This window comes from Arvicanthis niloticus, chromosome 23 (assembly GCF_011762505.2).
Source record: "Arvicanthis niloticus isolate mArvNil1 chromosome 23, mArvNil1.pat.X, whole genome shotgun sequence".
Classification (NCBI taxonomy): domain Eukaryota; kingdom Metazoa; phylum Chordata; class Mammalia; order Rodentia; family Muridae; genus Arvicanthis; species Arvicanthis niloticus.
This window is the reverse complement of record NC_133430.1, coordinates 29109391-29127744: the sequence shown is the minus strand read 5'-3', so window position 1 is coordinate 29127744 and position 18354 is coordinate 29109391. Positions and strand designations below refer to the sequence as shown.

General features: G+C 41.4%; 1 protein-coding gene across 1 annotated transcript in view; it reads right to left on the bottom strand.

The window, feature by feature from the left end:
• Positions 1 to 18354, bottom strand: part of Sptlc2 (serine palmitoyltransferase long chain base subunit 2) — an 89102-nt gene that overhangs the window by 12230 nt on the left and 58518 nt on the right. The window contains exon 9 of the mRNA XM_076921554.1: positions 17302 to 17428. Within this exon, the coding sequence (XP_076777669.1) occupies positions 17302 to 17428 (127 nt within the window). The remainder of the gene's footprint in view (positions 1 to 17301; positions 17429 to 18354) is intronic.

Below are 18354 nucleotides of genomic sequence, written 5' to 3'. Positions count from 1 at the left end.
GCCAACAAACAGGCTAGATAATATGGCTACAGGACTAAGTGGGCATCAGAAAACAAACAGACCATCGGTGACAAGAGAACTAGCACATAAGGATGTTAAGATGCTATGAAAGCTATAATGTATATACTATATGTATGTATTATAATGTATAGGTTCAAAATGGCAGCAATGCTGGGCATGAGATCAGAGGATGGCAATTTCTAGGCTAGTGTGGGCCCACAGTGAGACCCTTGCTCCAAGAGAAAACAAAAGCAAAACCAAACAACCCCAAAACTACAGTTAAGAATAGAAAATATTTTTTAAAAGGAACAAACAAAATCTAGCACAATCTTGATCTGCAAAGTATGCTAGATGAAGACAGAAATAAGACTGCATGCTGTGTGAATCAGAATGGAATCTAGAGGACAAGTGTAGAAACAAGAGATCAATGGTTGTCAAGAAGTGGGAATGCGGCAGACAGCCAGGTGTGGAGAGCTTGTGGGGGGCAGGGGGCAGCCTTCTAGGAATTTGACAGGAATTTGGGCTAGGGCAAGGAAGTAGGCAAGATGAATACAGTTGAGGAATGTGTTCTCTGTATTTTGATGGGTCTTGTTAAGACCCTGAATACAGTAATCCTGGGACCTTTGTTTATACTTTGTTCCTTGACTACTTTATCCCTTAGGACTGACCATATTCTTTGTTTGTACCTAGAATGATATAAAAGCAGACTGGGAAGTCGGGCAGTGGTGGCGCATGCCTTTAATCCCAGCACTTGGGAGGCAGAGGCAGGTGGATTTCTGAGTTCGAGGCCAGCCTGGTCTACAGAGTGAGTTCTAGGACAGCCAGGGCTACACAGAGAAACCCTGTCTCAAAAAACCAAAAAAAAAAAAAAAAAAAAAAAAAAAAAAAAAACCCAAAAAAAACCAAAAAGCAGACTGGAAAAAAAAAAACCTGCTTCAGCTTCAAAACTGGCTGGAGTCATGCAGTGTTGCCTAATTGTCTTTTTCTTTTGAATCCTCCCTCCCTCACTCCCTCGAGACCCTGTTGACTGACTGAGCTGGCTTGGTCAGCCAGGGGACATGAAGGTGTTTTGGGGGATGATGAAAATATTCAGTGCCCTGATTGTGGTATGGTTGACTATGTGTGTTTATCGTGGTAGGACTATGTGTGTTAGTACAAATTTGTGGAAATATATACTTAAAAGTTTTATTATTTTATTATTGTGTGTAATAATACTTCATTAAAACTAGCTTAAAAAAAGAGTGACATATTTGTGTATTAGTATAATCTTTAAAATATATATATGTATCACCTTTTGTCTTATCACAAACCTACCAGCCCTGTCATCAATTAACCAGCACCTTATTAAGGTTTGAATATGAAACATCCTCACAGTCGTGGCTTTGCAGGACTGACCCCTAGCTGATGGTGCTATTTTAAGAGATGCTGGAAATTTTAAAGGAGGTAGGACCTAGTTGGAGAAAGCAGGTCAGAGGGCATTCCTTATGCAGGATGCCTGGGCCCCCTCTACTGTCCACTATGAGAATTCTCTCTCTTCAATTGTTTATATCGGGTATTTTGGTCACAGTGGCAAAAAAGGTAACCAATATACCCCAGTCAATAAATTGCTTTGTTGTTTTGTTGTTCTAAGGAAATAATGAACTATCAACAGTGTTAGCATTCTGTCTAAACTCCACCCCACAGTCACATGGCAACAGCCAGGCAGGCCTGACCCCTCCTCTCTCTCGTTCTTTTGCTCTTTCCTTCTTGTTCCCGCTGTCCCCGTCCCCACAAACGTGCTCATGGCCGGCCTTTACTCTCCTTCTCTTCTACTTCCCCATTCTCTCTGCCTCTGCCACCCTCTTAACTCCCCTCCCCATGCCCTGAATCAACTCTGTTCTATATTATACCGTCCTGTGGCTGGTCCCTCAGGGGAAAGAGAAGCCTTGGCATAGGCCTGCTGAGACACCCCTTCCCCTACACCTCACCACAGAACATATTCCCTTTATCTTTTTATAAACACATCAAATAGTTTTATTGTTGCTGAATTGTATTCCACAGTGAGGTCATACCAAAAATGTTTGTTGGTATATGCAAGGAGTTGAGAGTATATTTTCATTATGGTAGCCAAAGGGTTCTTTTTTATATAAAAAGAATTCTCTGACTGGGGATATAGCTCAGTGTATGCTTTGCATAGACTGAGGACATGGGTTCAATCTCCAATCCTTTAAAATTTGGCATAGTAGCATATGCTACTATAATCCCCGAACTCAGGGGTTCCAGGCTGGAGGATAATGGCCGCATGGTCATCCTCAGCTATGCAGCAACTTTGAGGCCAGTCTAGTCTATGTGAGACCCTGTCTCAGAACAACAATTCTCTTCTTCTTAAGATTTAAGCATCCCTGCCACATCCAAATAAGGGAAAAATTACTATAAATGCTACTTAATAACTTAATTTCATGTGATCTAACCACTTTAGATGGGCTGCAAAAGAATATACTGCTTACACTTTACACATAATGAAACAAGTCCAGAGATATTAAGTTGTTTTGTACAAGAACTTTAACTCTGCTGGAAGGTTCCTGGTCTAATGCTTCTGACTCACACATACCCAATAAGTTAACAATTCTTCTCTTCTTTTCTTCCTTTATTTTTTTAACTCAGCAGGAGAAAGGTGTTTAGTTCCTGGTCTAATATTTCCGACTCACACATACCCAATAAGTTAACAATTTCTCTCTCTCTCTCTCTCTCCCCTCCAACTCAGAGATCTATCTACTTCTGCCTAGGAGTAAAGCCATGTGTCACCACCACCAGCTATTAACAAATTCTTTAGATTAAAATTTCTAGCCAGGCAGTGGTGGCACATGCCTTTGATCCCAGCACTTGGGAGGCAGAGGCAGGCGGATTTCTGAGTTCGAGGCCAGCCTGGTCTACAGAGTGAGTTCCAGGACAGCCAGGGCTACACAGAGAAACCCTGTCTTGAAAAACAAAACAAAACAAACAAAATTTCTATTACACTGTATTTATTTATTTACTTATTCAATGTGTGTAGGTCAGGAAGCAGCTTGGAGGAGTTAGTTCTTCCCTTCTACCATAAGGGCCTGGAGAATTGAATTCAGGTCACCAGGCCTGGCAGCAAGTACCTTTAATTCCTGCATCCCCTTGCTGCTCATTTTTTTTTTTTTCAAAATTTAAAGCTTAGTTATTTGTTGAGGTTCAGTATGTTCTATGTATTGCCTCTAGTTGCCTATGAGCGGATTCTCATGGTTACCAGCGTTTCTTGTGCAAACTTTGTTCCTTAACTAAAACTACTGGTTACATAGAAATGGCTACAGCCAATTCCTGGAGGGGTTAGAGGTAGGCAGGTTTGGAGTGACCTGTTTGGCGGTTGCAGAAAAAAAAGGATACAGGAGAGTGGCAGAGCTATTGCAAGCATGTAAGACCATTCCATTGAATCTGTTAGCTCAGTTCTTAAGAGTTTCTTTCTTGAAGTTTGAGCAAATTATTTAAGACAGACTCAAATAAAGATGGACTTCCAGCACAGATATATATTAAACCTAAATCTTAACCATTGTCTCAAAGAGAACACAGATGTGGGCCTGGAGAGACAGCTCAGTGGTTGAGAATACTTGCTGCTCCTAACAGAGTACCCAAGTAGGGTTTCTAACCCCCAGGTTAGGCAACTTAAAACTACCTGTACCTCCAATTCCAGGGTATCTGATGGCCTCTTCCTCAGGCTCCCAAACTCACATGGCATATCCTCATAGATATATAAAAAAGAACTTTAAGATATGGAGAGCTCTAAGAGGTCTGAATTTTTCCTATTTTCCAAACAATCTTTTTATCCTGGAGGAAGATTTTATATATATTTAAGAAAGGGTCACTTTAGTACAGTACTTAAGATACACTTGAATTTTATACACGAATTCAATAAAATATGATCATGTCCATCCCTCAATGGCACTAAAAAAAGATTAAAACTTTTTTATCTATCTATCTATCTATCTATCTATCTATCTATCTATCTATCTATCTATCTATTGGCAAAGTCTAGAGGCATCTTTGAGAAGTTAGTTCCTTCCTACTTTATGTGTATTCTAAGGATGAAACCTCTAACAATAGGCTTTATGGTAAGTATCTTTATCTGCTAACCACCTTGTCATCCTGAGAATCACTATTGTGTTTTGTTTTATTTTTTCAAGAGCTGGGATTGAAGCCAGAGAGTCAGAATCAGTCCTAAGATCTCACACAGGCAGACAACTCTCTAAGATTGTGCTACAATCCCAGCCCCAGAAGATGATCTTTAGAAACCATGGTCAGATTAATTCTGAAGTTATTTTTATTTCTTAAATAGCTGATTGAGGTATGTGTGGGGTGTGTGTCAGAGGACAGTTTTCCGGAGTCACTTTTGGCCTTCCCACTTCATGAAGTCTGTTTCTGCTACTGTGCTAAGCCTTGAGCTCAGGCCAATCCCGCCATAGAAGACAATGGCATTTTCAGTGCATCTTGAAGGCTAGCTTTTTTACCCACTCAGACATTTCCCAGGCCCCAAGATCTTGAGCTGTGTCAAGTGTATTTTATTCACTTAAAAAAAGAATTCTGATAAACAGTCCTACTTCTGGTTTCTTGGGACTCTTATGATGACATCTGGAAGCTCTCTATTAGCACTCACAGAAACTTCAAGGCCCTCCTGCCTATGACAGACGGCTAGAGACTCTTAAGGAAACCTATATACAGAGCTCTTGCCAGGCAGTGATAGCACACGCCTTTAATACTAGCGCTTTGGAGGCAGAGGCCGGCAGATCTAGTTTGAGGCCAGCGTGGTCTACAGAACAAGTTCCAGTACATCCAGGGATACACAGAGCCCCAAAACACAAAGCTCTGTATCAATACTAACAGAAACTTTGGACAGGCATTATAGGCCCTCCTACAAAAGACAGCTATAAACTTTCCAAGAGACCTATGTATAAAGCACGGCTGTCAAAGTAACTTGGCTTATAGCTTTAATTCTGCTTTAACAGGCACTGCCGGGGTCACCTGCTGAAAAAGCAGACCATTTCAGTCTAAGTTTTTTATGTAAATTATACCATAACCAAGAACATGTGTTTGACTCAGTAGCTTCAAAAGTAAGATTTTGGATGTGGTGGCACATGCTGGGAGCCAAACCCAGGAAATTACTTGCTGTTCTAAGAGAACCTCAGGAAATTACCTGCTGTTCTAGAAAGTCTAGTCAGTACAAAGTTAAGAAAGGACGTTCACAGGTCTCAGGTCCCAGGAACTTAAAGAACGGCTGGCATTTCCTGGGAGGTGGTTACGACAGTGGGATGGTCTAGGGCAATAAGGATATGACAGTGGACTGGTCTTAGACTATAAGAATTCCATAGTAGGATAGCCCTAAGCAATAACTCTCGGCTCAAACTTCCCGGTTTGCTGTGTCTTTATAACCTGCTCCCGATATTAAAGTTTCAGAGCTTGATCAGAACCCAGACTTGCTCTCATTCTTTGTGTCTCTTGTCCTTTCATTCGTTCGCCCCCTTCCCTAAGGTCTCATCGAATCCCCACGGGCTGGGGCAGGCACAAACCTTTTATCCCAGCTCTAGGGAGGAAGAGGCAGGTAGATCTCTGAGTTCATAGCCTGGTCTATATAGAGGAACCCTGTCTTAGAAACAAACAAACAAACAAACAAAACCCAAAACAGCACGGAAGACTGGAGCAAGGAATGGCACCCTGTGAATTGGATGGTAATTCCATGATATTGACTCATGGACAGTATACCTAGATCTGTGCACTTTACTACATGAATGCCATTGCATTAATAAAATTCATAACCACCAAATACTTGGAAAATCACCTGAAGCTAAAACCAACACCTGGAATTGAGGCTAATTCTCTAATCTCTCTACTTATAATCTTAATCAGAGCCAGCTATTATTCTTTTATAAATTGCAAAAACAAACAAACAAACAAACAAACAAACAAACACTGACAAAACAGACACCTCTGGGTGTCCCAGGGTGGGCAGACACTCTTAGCCTCTGTTGTTTAAGATAAAACTTGGGGAAAAAAAAGGGGATGGGGAGGGAAGGACAACTAGTCTTTGGCGCTGGGTGTTCCAAGGATCTGTAAGACAGGAACTCCGTGTTATGAAAACAGAGCTTGAGATTTAAAGCCCTAGTCCCAAGGCAGGAAATGAAAACATAAAGGTTCAGCCCTTCCTTTCTTTTTCCAAATAATCCTATGAATGCCACAGATCAGGTAATAGTGTATAGTGTTTATAAAAACATCTCTTCTGTCTGTCTGTCTACTTCCACTCCCATGACACCATCCTCAGATTGTCAGGTGTTTCCTTTGTGAATTCGGTCAAGGGAAAAGGCCATGGAAGGCTAGAGTACAGAATCAGTAATTAGCGGGCAGTGGTGGCGCATGCCTTTGATCCCAGCACTTGGGAGGCAGAGGCAGAGGCAGGCGAATTTCTGAGTTCGAGGCCAGCCTGGTCTACAGAGTGAGTTCCAGGACAGCCAGGGCTACACAGAGAAACCCTGTCTCGAAAAACCAAAAAACAAACAAACAAACAGAATCAGTAATTAATACATGTGACTCTGACTGCCTTTTAGGAGAGTACAGGACAACTGGAAGGAGTTGAGCACAACAGAATACAAAACTGTCCATCAGAGAAAAAGTTCAATGACACCTCTGTACTAAGACATGGAAAAGCCTTTGTGTTCAATGAAAAAGTCAACTGGGGATTTAACAGTTTAAAGCAAAACCGCATGAACTTCTAGACTGACAAAAGTTCTCCTGAAATGGTTTTTAAAGGAAAAAAAAAAAAAAAAAAGCTCTGTAGAATGACTGGAATCTGCAATCTAAATATGGCATTATGAGCAATGTAATGACTTCTCAGGGATATCTGAATTTATTTAACTGCTGTTTTAAAATGGTCAATGTCTGTAAGCATGGACACCCAACTAGAAAGCCTGTGTGAGATACGTCTGAGTGGTACCAAGGCCAGGGTACTGAATGTTTAGAGTTGATAACAAAAGTAACAAATATCCAGTCTTTGAGATTTTTCTGGCACTTGGAGAAAACCAACTAAATTTTGATTCCCACTATACCTGTTAACTTCTTTACTCAAACATTTGTGTTTATAACAGGCTCAATAAAAAATGAGCATGTTCTACTTCAGATTATTTGTCATAAACTACGGAGAAAGTGCTCAAGCCAGGTCTAGTGGTGAAAGCCTGAAGGCTAACATTAAGGAGACTGAGGAACAAGGACAGTGAGTTCAGGGTCAGCCTAGACTGATTGAGACCCTCCCCCAATTTTAAAGTCATCAAATAAGAGTTAAGACTCTCACTAAGAACACTCAGATGACACTGTATGGTTGGGAAGCAAAACATTGAGAACATGTCCTGAGGCTGAGGCACACAAAGGTGCTTGGCACCAGGACTGATGGAACCCACATGGTAGACGGAGAGAACTTAACTGTCAAAGCTGGCCTCTAACCTCCACATGGGTGCTGTTGGGCACTGACCTTGTGCACTGTGTATTCAGATGCTGATTTCTGTGCCCTGAGATCTAGTTACAATCAGGACACAGGTATTGTAATGAATACTGAAAAAATCTCCTGTATAAATGTTGTATAAAGAGTGCCCCCAATTATCTCTGGTTAATAAAAGGCTGACTAGCCAATGACTGGACAGCATAGAGAGGAAGGCTGGACTTCTGATCCCAGACAAGGAACCAGAGAGAATAGTCAGGTAGAAGGAGATACTGATGAGGTAGGTGAGGCCCCAGGAAAAGAAGGGCCACAAGGTGGAGGAACAAAAACATGGCGCATGAGGTCGGGCATGAGGAAGAGTCGCCACGGGAGTTCTCCATAATAACAGATGGTTACAGCAGAGAGAGCCAAGGAGAGAATGAATGCAAGTAACGTGGGGCCTCTGGCTGGGAATTAGGTAGGTACCACAGAGGATTAGGAATACCTGCTCAGTTAATTTACTTAAAGCTTGTTGAATAAATCTATAAGTCTCTGTCTCAACTATTTGGGAGCTAGCCAGGTTAGAAAAAACTGCCACATTTAAATTTCATCCTACAGGGGTACCATGGCACACATTAACCCACAAAAAATAAGGTAATTAAACAACAACAATATATTGCAGTACTCACTAGACACAGTTCTACACACACACACACACACACCCTATAAAAATTGACCCAATCTGCCGGCATGGGACTTACTTCCACAACAAGGACCAATACCTTCCTGAAGCTGAATTGGAAAAAAGTGCTGACTCACTCAAGTACTGTTGCTAAGAAGCACCAGAGTCCAGCAGCAAACTACACTCTTATCATCTCCAAGATCTGAGTTGTAACATGGTACCAGAATACCAAAGCATCCCTGGCTTTCAGCAACTTGGCTCAAAGACATAAGGAAGAAAATACAGAAAAGGCGGTGTAGCTTGGCCTGAGGTGCTATGGAAGAGTGGCCTGAGGCTAGATGCTGTGGCAGAGAGGGCTCACAGAATATCAAACACTTAATGATGAGTGGAGCTGAACCGAAAGGGAGAAAACAACAGGAACTGCTCCTGGGGAAAAGCGCTATTCTTTTAGAAGTAGTTATCTTTGCTGTGCCCTGAGATACATCCCCAATACATCCCCAGACCCCTTCTGTTTCTTTCTGTCTCTTGGTTGCCATGAGGTGAGCAGCTCTGTGGCACTGCAAGCTCCCTGTCATTTGCTTTAGAAACAATGACTGTGGCCCTACACACTCAGATTTCGAGAGGAAAGAAACCTTCCTTTTAAATTGCTCATGTTGTGTAGTTTGTTACAGTAAATTCCATGAACTCAGAAAATTCCACAGAACTCTGCATGTATCTTTTGTAGTCCTGATCTCCAGTACCGATTCTTTTTCTTCTTTCTGATTTTCTGAGACAGGCTTCTCTGTGTAGTCCTAGATATAGCTCAGCAGTAGAGCAGTTGTTTAACGTGTGAGACCTTGAATTCAATGCTCAGTGCCATTAAACAAACAAATAAACAAACAAATTGTATTGTTAACTGAACTCTGATTTTCTGACTCAGAGAAAGATGGAGAATCTCAAAACTCCATGAAAAACAAAACCAAAAGAAATGTTAAAATGAAAGACAAACTATAGCACATTCCTCTTAAGTTTCATATAAATGACACATGGAAAAAACCAAAAACTCTGTTAGCCATGTAAGAGAGCCCCAAAGGAAAGGAAAGGAAAGGAAAGGAAAGGAAAGGAAAGGAAAGGAAAGGAAAGGAAAGGAAAGGAAAGGAAATAAAGGCACCCCCAACAGGCTTATTATAAATACTGTAGTACCTCTGTGAAGCATCTTGTAAAAGGGTATTTGTAAAGGCTTCCAGGAAACAAGAGTTAACAGTCGTGTTAATGCCGGGGTAAAGGGGTAGGAACCAGGTTCGTCAACTGTGAACCCCTATTTTGTACTGGATATCAAGCATCAAAGTGCTCAGCTAGAGCCACTGCCAGACTAAAGGACATCAAAGCAGCCAGGCCTGCCTCTCCTTGCCCAGAGAGCCTGTTCCAAAGCTGCCCCCTGGTTTTCTATCTCCATATAAGAGCGACTCTGGCTAACAGTGGCAGGGAAATTCCTCCCACAGAGTTTATCACCCCCTCCCTTGCAGTGGCTTAATCCTTTAATTCGTCTCAATGCCAAAAAATAGGATTTCCTGAGGACTGCCACAGGATGTGCAACAAGCAGCAGGGGCAAGGGCTTACTGCTGTTGATTCAATATAATCAAAAGTTTAGCAGAATGGTGGCTAATGCACAGCCAGTAACACGGGGCCTTGAACAAAAGGAAGAAAAGAGGCCAAGAGCCTTTGAAAAAAATAAAGAACCAAATTTTTAAAGGATGCCAAGTCATTCAGGATTGGGTCCCTCCCCTTCTCCCTTCTCTCCCTCAGTCCCAGAACCTTTAGCATGCTAGACAAGCATTCTACCACTCAGTTACTTCCCTAGTCCAGGATCGACAATCCTCATCTGTCTGACTAGTATGCCCTCTGATGGGGCTAGAAAACAGGTAGCACTGTCACTTCAGACAGAACCAAAGGGATGAGGAATTGCCTACTGTAGACAGTGTGGTCACACACCCACCTCCAGTCCCAGAGGGTAGCAAGTAAGGGCAATTACTGGAAAGAACAGTTTCCGAGCCAGAAGACAAGGCATTAAGTTAGGAGTTTACAAATAATGAACATTAAGGAAAACATTCTACTGTGGCCAAGGCCATTTGCATGTTATTTACTAAATCGCTGGGATTTCCAATTAACAGGCTACAAATTATGAGTAATCAAAATGGGGAGGGAAAACAAAAATCAACTCCAAGCAAGCTCACTAATCCTGACCTCAGGTCTGAGTCCACAATCCTCCTTCCCTAGCTGACTCCTGCCCTCCACAGGGGTCAGGGGTCTCAGAACATGAGGAGCTGGCAGCCGCGCTTCATTACCAACATTCATCTCTTGCCCCCCCCCCCCCCCCCCCCGATGTATTTTTTGTTTCACAGTAACTGGTGTGTTTAGTTTTGGTTCCCTCTGATGTAAACAAGCTTTAAAATCTAAATAAATAACATGTTAAGTCTTCTAAAAGCTAGTTTGCTTTCTGACTGAAGTGTTCTTTAAAATGCCATGAGCCTCATGACAATAATTATCAGGGTTCTGAGTAGAACATGCTAGAATCCTTTGAGGCTGGGGGTGGGAGACAGGGTCCCACATAGTCCTGGGTGGCCTCAGATTTCCAACCCTCCTGTGATTACAGGCATGCAGCTGGCTTAGAAACCTCATTTTAAACAAATTCCACAGCAATGGTGCTAAACTAGGGCTCACACCGGGTTGCTTTTGTACCTTATTTTTAAGCTTTCTTGCATATGAACAAGGTCACACACAACCACATTAATATGCTTCTGATGTAAGCGGGGGACCTCCAAGAGTGTACTTTCATGAGATCCTTTTGACACTGATGAAGACTCTCTTCTTGCACCAAAATGATATTAACATCTTCCAAGACTTTTCTGACCAAGTCACCCATTAGATTCCCCTGTCCTTGAAGAGTCCAGTTTGGATGGGAATCCTGCCAAATCAGATTAGAGAAAATCCCCTGACTGTGGTATCTTACTGCTTGCCGTCTGCTTTCAGCAAAGACTCTGAAGGTAAAGAGTACCCTTACCCTGATATTTCCTCTCCACCTACTCGAATTCTGTTCTTTAACAACAAATTCCTGTATTCCCTGGTTGGAGCCAGAACTGAACTCAATTAATTGCTCTTGCCTAGTAAGGCAAGACCTCACTGTAGCTATCGAACACTGCACCTACGCAGTCTCTCTTGCATTAAGTCTCACTGTATTAAGAAGCATCATGGAGCCGAGGTGGAGATCTGAGGCAGAGAACTGGTTTACTATGTGCGAGGCCTGGGTTCATTGCCCAACAGTACAAAAAAAAAAAAAAAAAAAAAAAAAAAAAAGATTTTTTTAAAAAAAAGTAAAAGCATCATTGATAAAGTTTCTTCTTTAACATTTAATACGGTGAAAGTAGATGACAGGAACATACAGATCAAACATTCAGAGAATGAGAAAAATCATAGGAAGCAATTCATATAAATTCAACCCTTAGGCATATTCTTATCTCTGGTTGGTGAGCTGTCAGAAGATAACTGTACAGGGTTACTGGCATATACAAAGTAGTTTTGTAGCAAGACTCATAAAGATGAAGAACTCCTGTAACCAACTCTTCTAGACAAAACCCCCAGAAACAATTCTGGGGGAAAGAAGCAATGTCAATCAATCATGTTGTAGTGTGCAAAGTTAGATATGTTCTTCAACACAGACTAGGCCACAGGGGTCACAACTCAAAATGATGAGAAGTAAAACTCTGTGTTAGCTCAAATAAGAGGACACAAAAATTGTAGGGAAAAAATCTTTAAAATAAATCTAACTATAAAATAAAGCTACCAAATAATTGAAACAGAGCTAAGGAAATTTACCTGCTTTAATCCTTGAGGCTAAGCTTAGCCTCCCCACTGAATGCAACCACATTTCCAAATGAGGGGCCTGTGGCTCAGTGCTCTTTTTTTACCCCAGGAGAACCCAAATGCCTTCTTTAGGTTTTCTAAGACCAATGTTCCATTTAATGGCCAAGTGTACATATGTTCAAAGACTAGCTTCGAGCCTGATGCTTACGCCATCTTAATAGCCAGCTTCAAACTGACTAAAAAAAGAAACAAAAAGTTTCTTACAACAGTTATTTGTATTTTTTAAAAAAGAGATGAGAGTGGAAGAAGGAAAACCACACAGACCATGTCCCTGCAAAAGCTCTTGGTAAAGTGGTTGCTGAGTCAGAGGAAGTAAGCAGTCAACCCTCCCCAGGCCCCACCCTGTCATTGGTCAGGCTGAGCATTCACTAGGAAAACTGGGTGTTTTGTGGAAAATTAGCTGAACAGAATAAGAAAATTACAAATAGGTCCTAAAACAGTTTGCTTTAATAAAACATTAAATATGGCCAGAAGTAGAAGCGAATGGACTAAAAGGCCACATGCGACTTGCAAACAAGGAGAGAGAACCTGCCCACATGTGGGCTCAAATCTCCTCACCTGTAAAGCGGGTTAACGATTACTGATTTTAAAAAGTGAAAGCTGTTGGCTAAAAGGCCTTTGTGTTAGACAATGAAGCAGAAACAGCTAATTTATGAAAGAAATTTTTCCTTTAATTTTTGGTAAGCGACAAGGGACTCCACAGGGGTACGGGAACTCACTTAAGTTTGCTTAAGCAGGTTAGATCTTTGTTTGCTTCAAATAATTTACAAACTAAGTTTCCTGGGGAATTCGGTGTGGAAGACAGGGAAGGCAGAAAAGGCAGAGAGAAGGGCGCAGAGAATTAAGAATGGAGCAAGGTGAAGCAAGGAGTTTCTGTGACCAAGACTAGTTCTTCCCAGGCATCTCACCAGCCACTCTGCTCTGCATGGCTGTTCTCAAAGGCACAGAACACATCTTGTTCAACTCCAGTACAGAGTTGGTCCCTGATAAATGCTGACACAAACATGTCTTGACAGCAGTGCTCTAGACACTAAGTCACAGGACAGGGGGTCTCACTTAGAGCTCAGCACTGCTCAAATGTGCAAGGTAGGCATGAAACCATTCACCAGAAAATTCGCTCTGCTTTTTCCTTCTTTTCTAATCACTGCACTTTGCTCATTACCTCCTCTCCCCTACTGATCTGGATGAGTTTCTAAACAATCTCCATGAAAACAGAATAATAAAGGACAAGCAGAAGGCAATCGCTCCTGGGCTTGAAAAGGCAGTGTTGTAAGGGCCAGTCAAAAGTCTGAGTCCCACACAGTTCTCTCTACAAGATCATAATGATGCTTCTTCAAAGACAGAGTAGTGTCTGTCCCCTAAATTAGTTGTTAACAGTCCCCTGGATCATTTAATACCTCATTAGCACGTCTACTGATGGGTTAATTCAAACGGGCCAAACTAAGTTTAATTAAACTTCAACCAGTTCAAGTTCTATAGCAGTAACAAAATTTACCTAGGTTCTTTAGAATCGATGTGCAGTAAAGTTTTTTCATAAGGAAAGCAACTTGTGCAATCACTGTAAAAGCCACCTATTAAATGTATGTATCCAATTCACTTTGTCTTTGATGTGGCCATGATGGCAGCATGCAAACTATACATGCAAAATTCTGTACACGAAGCACTAAATTATTTTACATCCAACTGCAGTTCATGAATTTTTAAAAACATCTTAGTAATTTTTATGGATATTTTGATTCATTAAAAAGGTCTTGGATCTAAAATCCACGACAGAATATGGTCAGTGATGCATGAAGGACAAGCTAGCTCTCCAAAATTTGGTGGGCTTGTAGAAGAACTTCCTGGGTCTCTTCTACTCACCTGTTCTAACTTGATATTGCCACTGGAAGAGAGCCACTAGCAGTACAATTTCCACTTTCAAAAATGACAGTAATTCTAGGGGACATGGGAAGGGCTGGCCAGGAGGAAGGAAACAGGGGCGCTGCGAAAGTGAGCGGAAATGTAGCTCACCCAACAGCAGCATAGTATATCTCATTTTGAATCTCGTTTTAAGCAGGATTTAATACATTTAATGAGTTATTTTAAAGCTCTACAAAAAAATAATATGTTCATATAGTAATATGCAACTTTAATAGAAATAAATTACTCCACCTACTCCCAGGAAGCAGTGCTGGTTTTGTCTGCTTTTCCTGGTTTTAAGCTCCACAATGCTAAACCTCTTTTGTTCTATTGTTCCTCAGTGGAGTCTGGGAAAGGTATCCTAGAACATAGTCTTTCTAAAGCATGTTTCTCCCTGAATCACCACCAATTTGCATGCCATTACTATTTCTAATTCTTCTTTTGGCTAGATATCTTCATAAATTTAAAAAACATAAATGTCAAATTTTGTTTATAAATTTCTGGTAGACTGTTGATTTTTTTTTTTTTTTTTTAATTAAGTATAGCAACAGCAGCGAGAGAGTATATTGAAGGCACGGGGAATTTATTGTGTATAGTAACAGCAGCGAGAGAGTATACTGAAGGCACGGGGAATTTATTGTGTATAGTAACAGCAGCGGGAGAGTATATCGAAGGCACAGGGAATTTATTGTCATTTTGTTTAGCCTTACTCCATGGCCCAGGTTGGCCTTGAACTCACTAGGTTGACCAGGCTGGCCTCAAACCTGCAGCACTCATCCTGCCTTAGCCTTCCAAGTATTGGGCTCATTGGCATCTGCTAGAATGCTTGGCTGAGGAAAGAATTTACAAGACTGTAAAGACGTTTGCTAACCTCACTGAAGCACACAGGAGAGACACACACAGATCACTCTGGTTCTGGTGACAGCTCAAAACAGCTAATAACCTAACATCATCAACAGAAGGACAAAAGGCTGCCCCAATACTCTGGACTACTGTAAAACTGCAAACAAGTGACTGAGAGGATCACCCCTAACACAAGGAACTCACAGTGCCATAAACACAGCAAACTGTACTAAGATACACATAACACGATTGACTCATGTAACACTTAAAAACACAAACAATAGGAACAGTCTTTATTATTGGAATCTTGTGGTTTCTCTGTGTAACCCTGGCTATCTTGGAACTCACTCTGTAGATCAGACTGTCCTGGAACTCACAGAAATCCACCTGTCTCCGACTCCTGAGTGCTGCTGGGATTAAAGACATGTGCCACCACCACCTGGCAGCACAATATATTTTAGCAACTTAAGCAGACAAGTGCCAAGTCCTTTGAGGATGGGCTGGAATATGGCTTATATACTCTCCATAGCCCTCCCTCAGACTTATGCCCAGCTACCATCAATTTTGGTGATATCCAAGCAAAGCTCGTGACAGTGGGTTTTGATTCACTGAACTCAAAATTTTCCAAGTTACTACAGCAAACATAGATAGCAAGCTTTCCAACATTTAGTGAAGAAGCTGACAGATGATCCCAGTCCCTAACCATATGAGTTGTCCTAGCAGTAGAATCTTCTAATCTGGTCCCAGACCTGTGAAGTAAGAATAAGCTCTCCTTGTTGTGCCATGACTGAGTTTCTAACCCACAGAATTTGTGAGCATCACACAGATGCCAATCAACTAAGCTTTGGTGGTGGCTGGAAAGGCGAAACCTGGAAAAGCAGTGCTAATTCAACACTTTGCCTAATTGCCATATTTCATTTTCTCATCAGACATTTTCGATGAGTACAAATAAATCATTTATTCATAAGTACTTCATCATACAGATCTAGGCTCTAAGAAATTACCAATATTAACATTGATAGCTGTTAGCTTTCTCTTAGTCTAAGCCTATATACCAAACTAAATAATCTGTATAACAAACTAGTAAGGTTATTATACTATCTGTCTCTGAATACATGTGTATCTCATTCCAAACACACTCTCTCAGACCAGAAAGAGAGGTAATAAATCTATGTTGTTGTGAACTAGGGAAGCAATTGACATAGCTCCAATTCTGTGCAGAAGTAATATTTTCTTCCTGAACAGGCAAATGTATAAAACCGAAGACAACAACACTATTTCCAAAAGTCTCTTCATAGAGATAACAAGGATCTTTGACAGAGGGGAACAAACATAAAGTCAGTTTGGGTTTCAGAAAAGTCTTAGTCAAAACCTGACACCCTACTTAACTGGTTCCAATGTAGGCTGTAGTCCATCTATAGTGCTGTGTACTACACATGTACATCTGTAGTGCCATGAAGAGCCCAAGGCTAAGGATGTAAGACCTGCCACACCCACAATGCCTCAAAAGCAGCAAGAGAACAAGTACATTAAATTAAGTACATGTCATACTGCTAGTAAAAAGCTTTCCTTCCTTCCTTCCTTTTTTTATGATGTATAGTCTCTAATAGTACAGGCTGGCCTCAAGATACATAGCTAAGGACGACCTTGAATAATTCTCCATTTCCAAAGTGCTATGATTATAGCCTTGTGTCACAATGTCTTACCCCTACAAAGACTATTAAAAGTAAAAACAGAAAAACAAGGCCTCAGTGACCTCCTTTCATAGTAATTAGTCAACACTGCCCTCTGCTGATACAAAGTAATAAACAAGGCAATATCTTTTACTTTGATTTCAGTTATGTACCTGCATCTCTTTGGATGGACATCCCACCAATGACAAAAATAGATTTAAGATGACCTTCATTATGTACTGTACATTAAATTAGAAACTTTAAGAGGGTTTAAAATCAAAGACATTTACTCTGGAAACATGAGATTGAAGACATACATCCCTATGTAGTGAATTACATTTCCACATACAACATGTGATTAAGAAAGACCCCGAAGGCAAATGTCCTAAAGTTAAAAGCACAGTAGCACTAGAAAGGTCTCATCATGTGTGATTCAGGCACGGTGGCACACACCATTAACCCTGGCACTTGGGAAGCAGAGGCTGTGAGCTCACTGCCAGCTGGGTCTACACAGAGTCCTAGGATAGCCAGACATAGAAATATAGAAATATCTCCCTATAAAGAAACAAGGGAAGGAAGGAAGGGAGGGGGGAGGGAAGAAGGGAGGGAAGGAAGGGAGGAAGGAAGGAAGAAAGGAAAGAAGGAAGGAAGGAAAGAAAAAGGAAATTCTGCACAAGGAAGTCAGGATAGTTATCAAAGTTTATGTAACACACTGAAAAGCATCTATGGATAGTGTTGTCCTGTTGGAAGCCTAACTCCTTATTTAGGGAAAAACCTCAACCATAACAGCACAATTGACTGCTAAGGTTTTTACTAAGCCAAGGAAACGCTTCCTGAAAAAGACTTACCTAGACTGGTGCCATCCTGCCCCATGATGCACTTCATGGAGGTGATGATCTGCTCCATCACAGGTGGTGACATCGACGTGGCATACACAGCACTGTGAGAATGTGTGCGAAGGTAGTCTATCAGCTCCTGCAAAAGCAGAGGCGACACTTGAGTACACAGGTTTGCAACTGCTGTCCTTCTAGGTGTTACTGAACTCTTCAACAGTCTGGCGCAGGGTGCTAAGCTGAGACTAAAGTCAGCTAATACCATCAAAGCTTCCAACTGGCCAACAAGGAAACAGGGCAAAGTCCAAGGTTAATTCAAAGATGAGTTAAGAAAGTACTAACCTAGTCAGGCAGTGGTGGCACATGCCTTTAATCCCAGCATTTGGGAGGCAGAGGCAGGCGGATTTCTGAGTTCGAGGCCAGCCTGGTCTACAGAGTGAGTGCCCAGACAGCCAGGGCTACACAGAGAAACCCTGTCTTGAAAAACCAAAAAAAGAAAAAGGAAAAAAAAAAAATACTAACTTGCTTTTTGACAGACAATAATTTGCTTCCAAGTGTCATTTGTGTCTCACCCTATACACACACTGCCTGTCCTTGTACTCCTAAATAACAATTTTTCCTAGGCTGAGAGTGTATCACTCAGTGACATAGCACACACTTGGCAGGTGTGAGCAGCTCTTAGCTGCTAAGCCAGCAGATCTTCATTTAAATCTTTAAATAAAACATGCATAACAAGAATCTAGTACGGGCTGGAGAGAAGGCTCAGTGGTTAAGAGCACTGACTGCTTTTCCAGAGGTCCTGAGTTCAATTCCCAGCAACCACATGGTGGCTCACAACCATCTATACTGGGATCCGATGCCCTCTTCTGGTGTGTCTAAAGAGAGCGACAGTGTACTCACATACATAAAATAAATAAATCTTAAAAAAAAAAAAAAAAAAAAAAATCTAGTATACTATTGGGTGTGGTGGTATATGCCTATAACCTTAATCTCTGGGAGGATGAGGCAGGAAGATTGCAAATCTAAGGCTAGTCTAGGCTACAAAATGAGAGGGGTGAGTAGCCATGT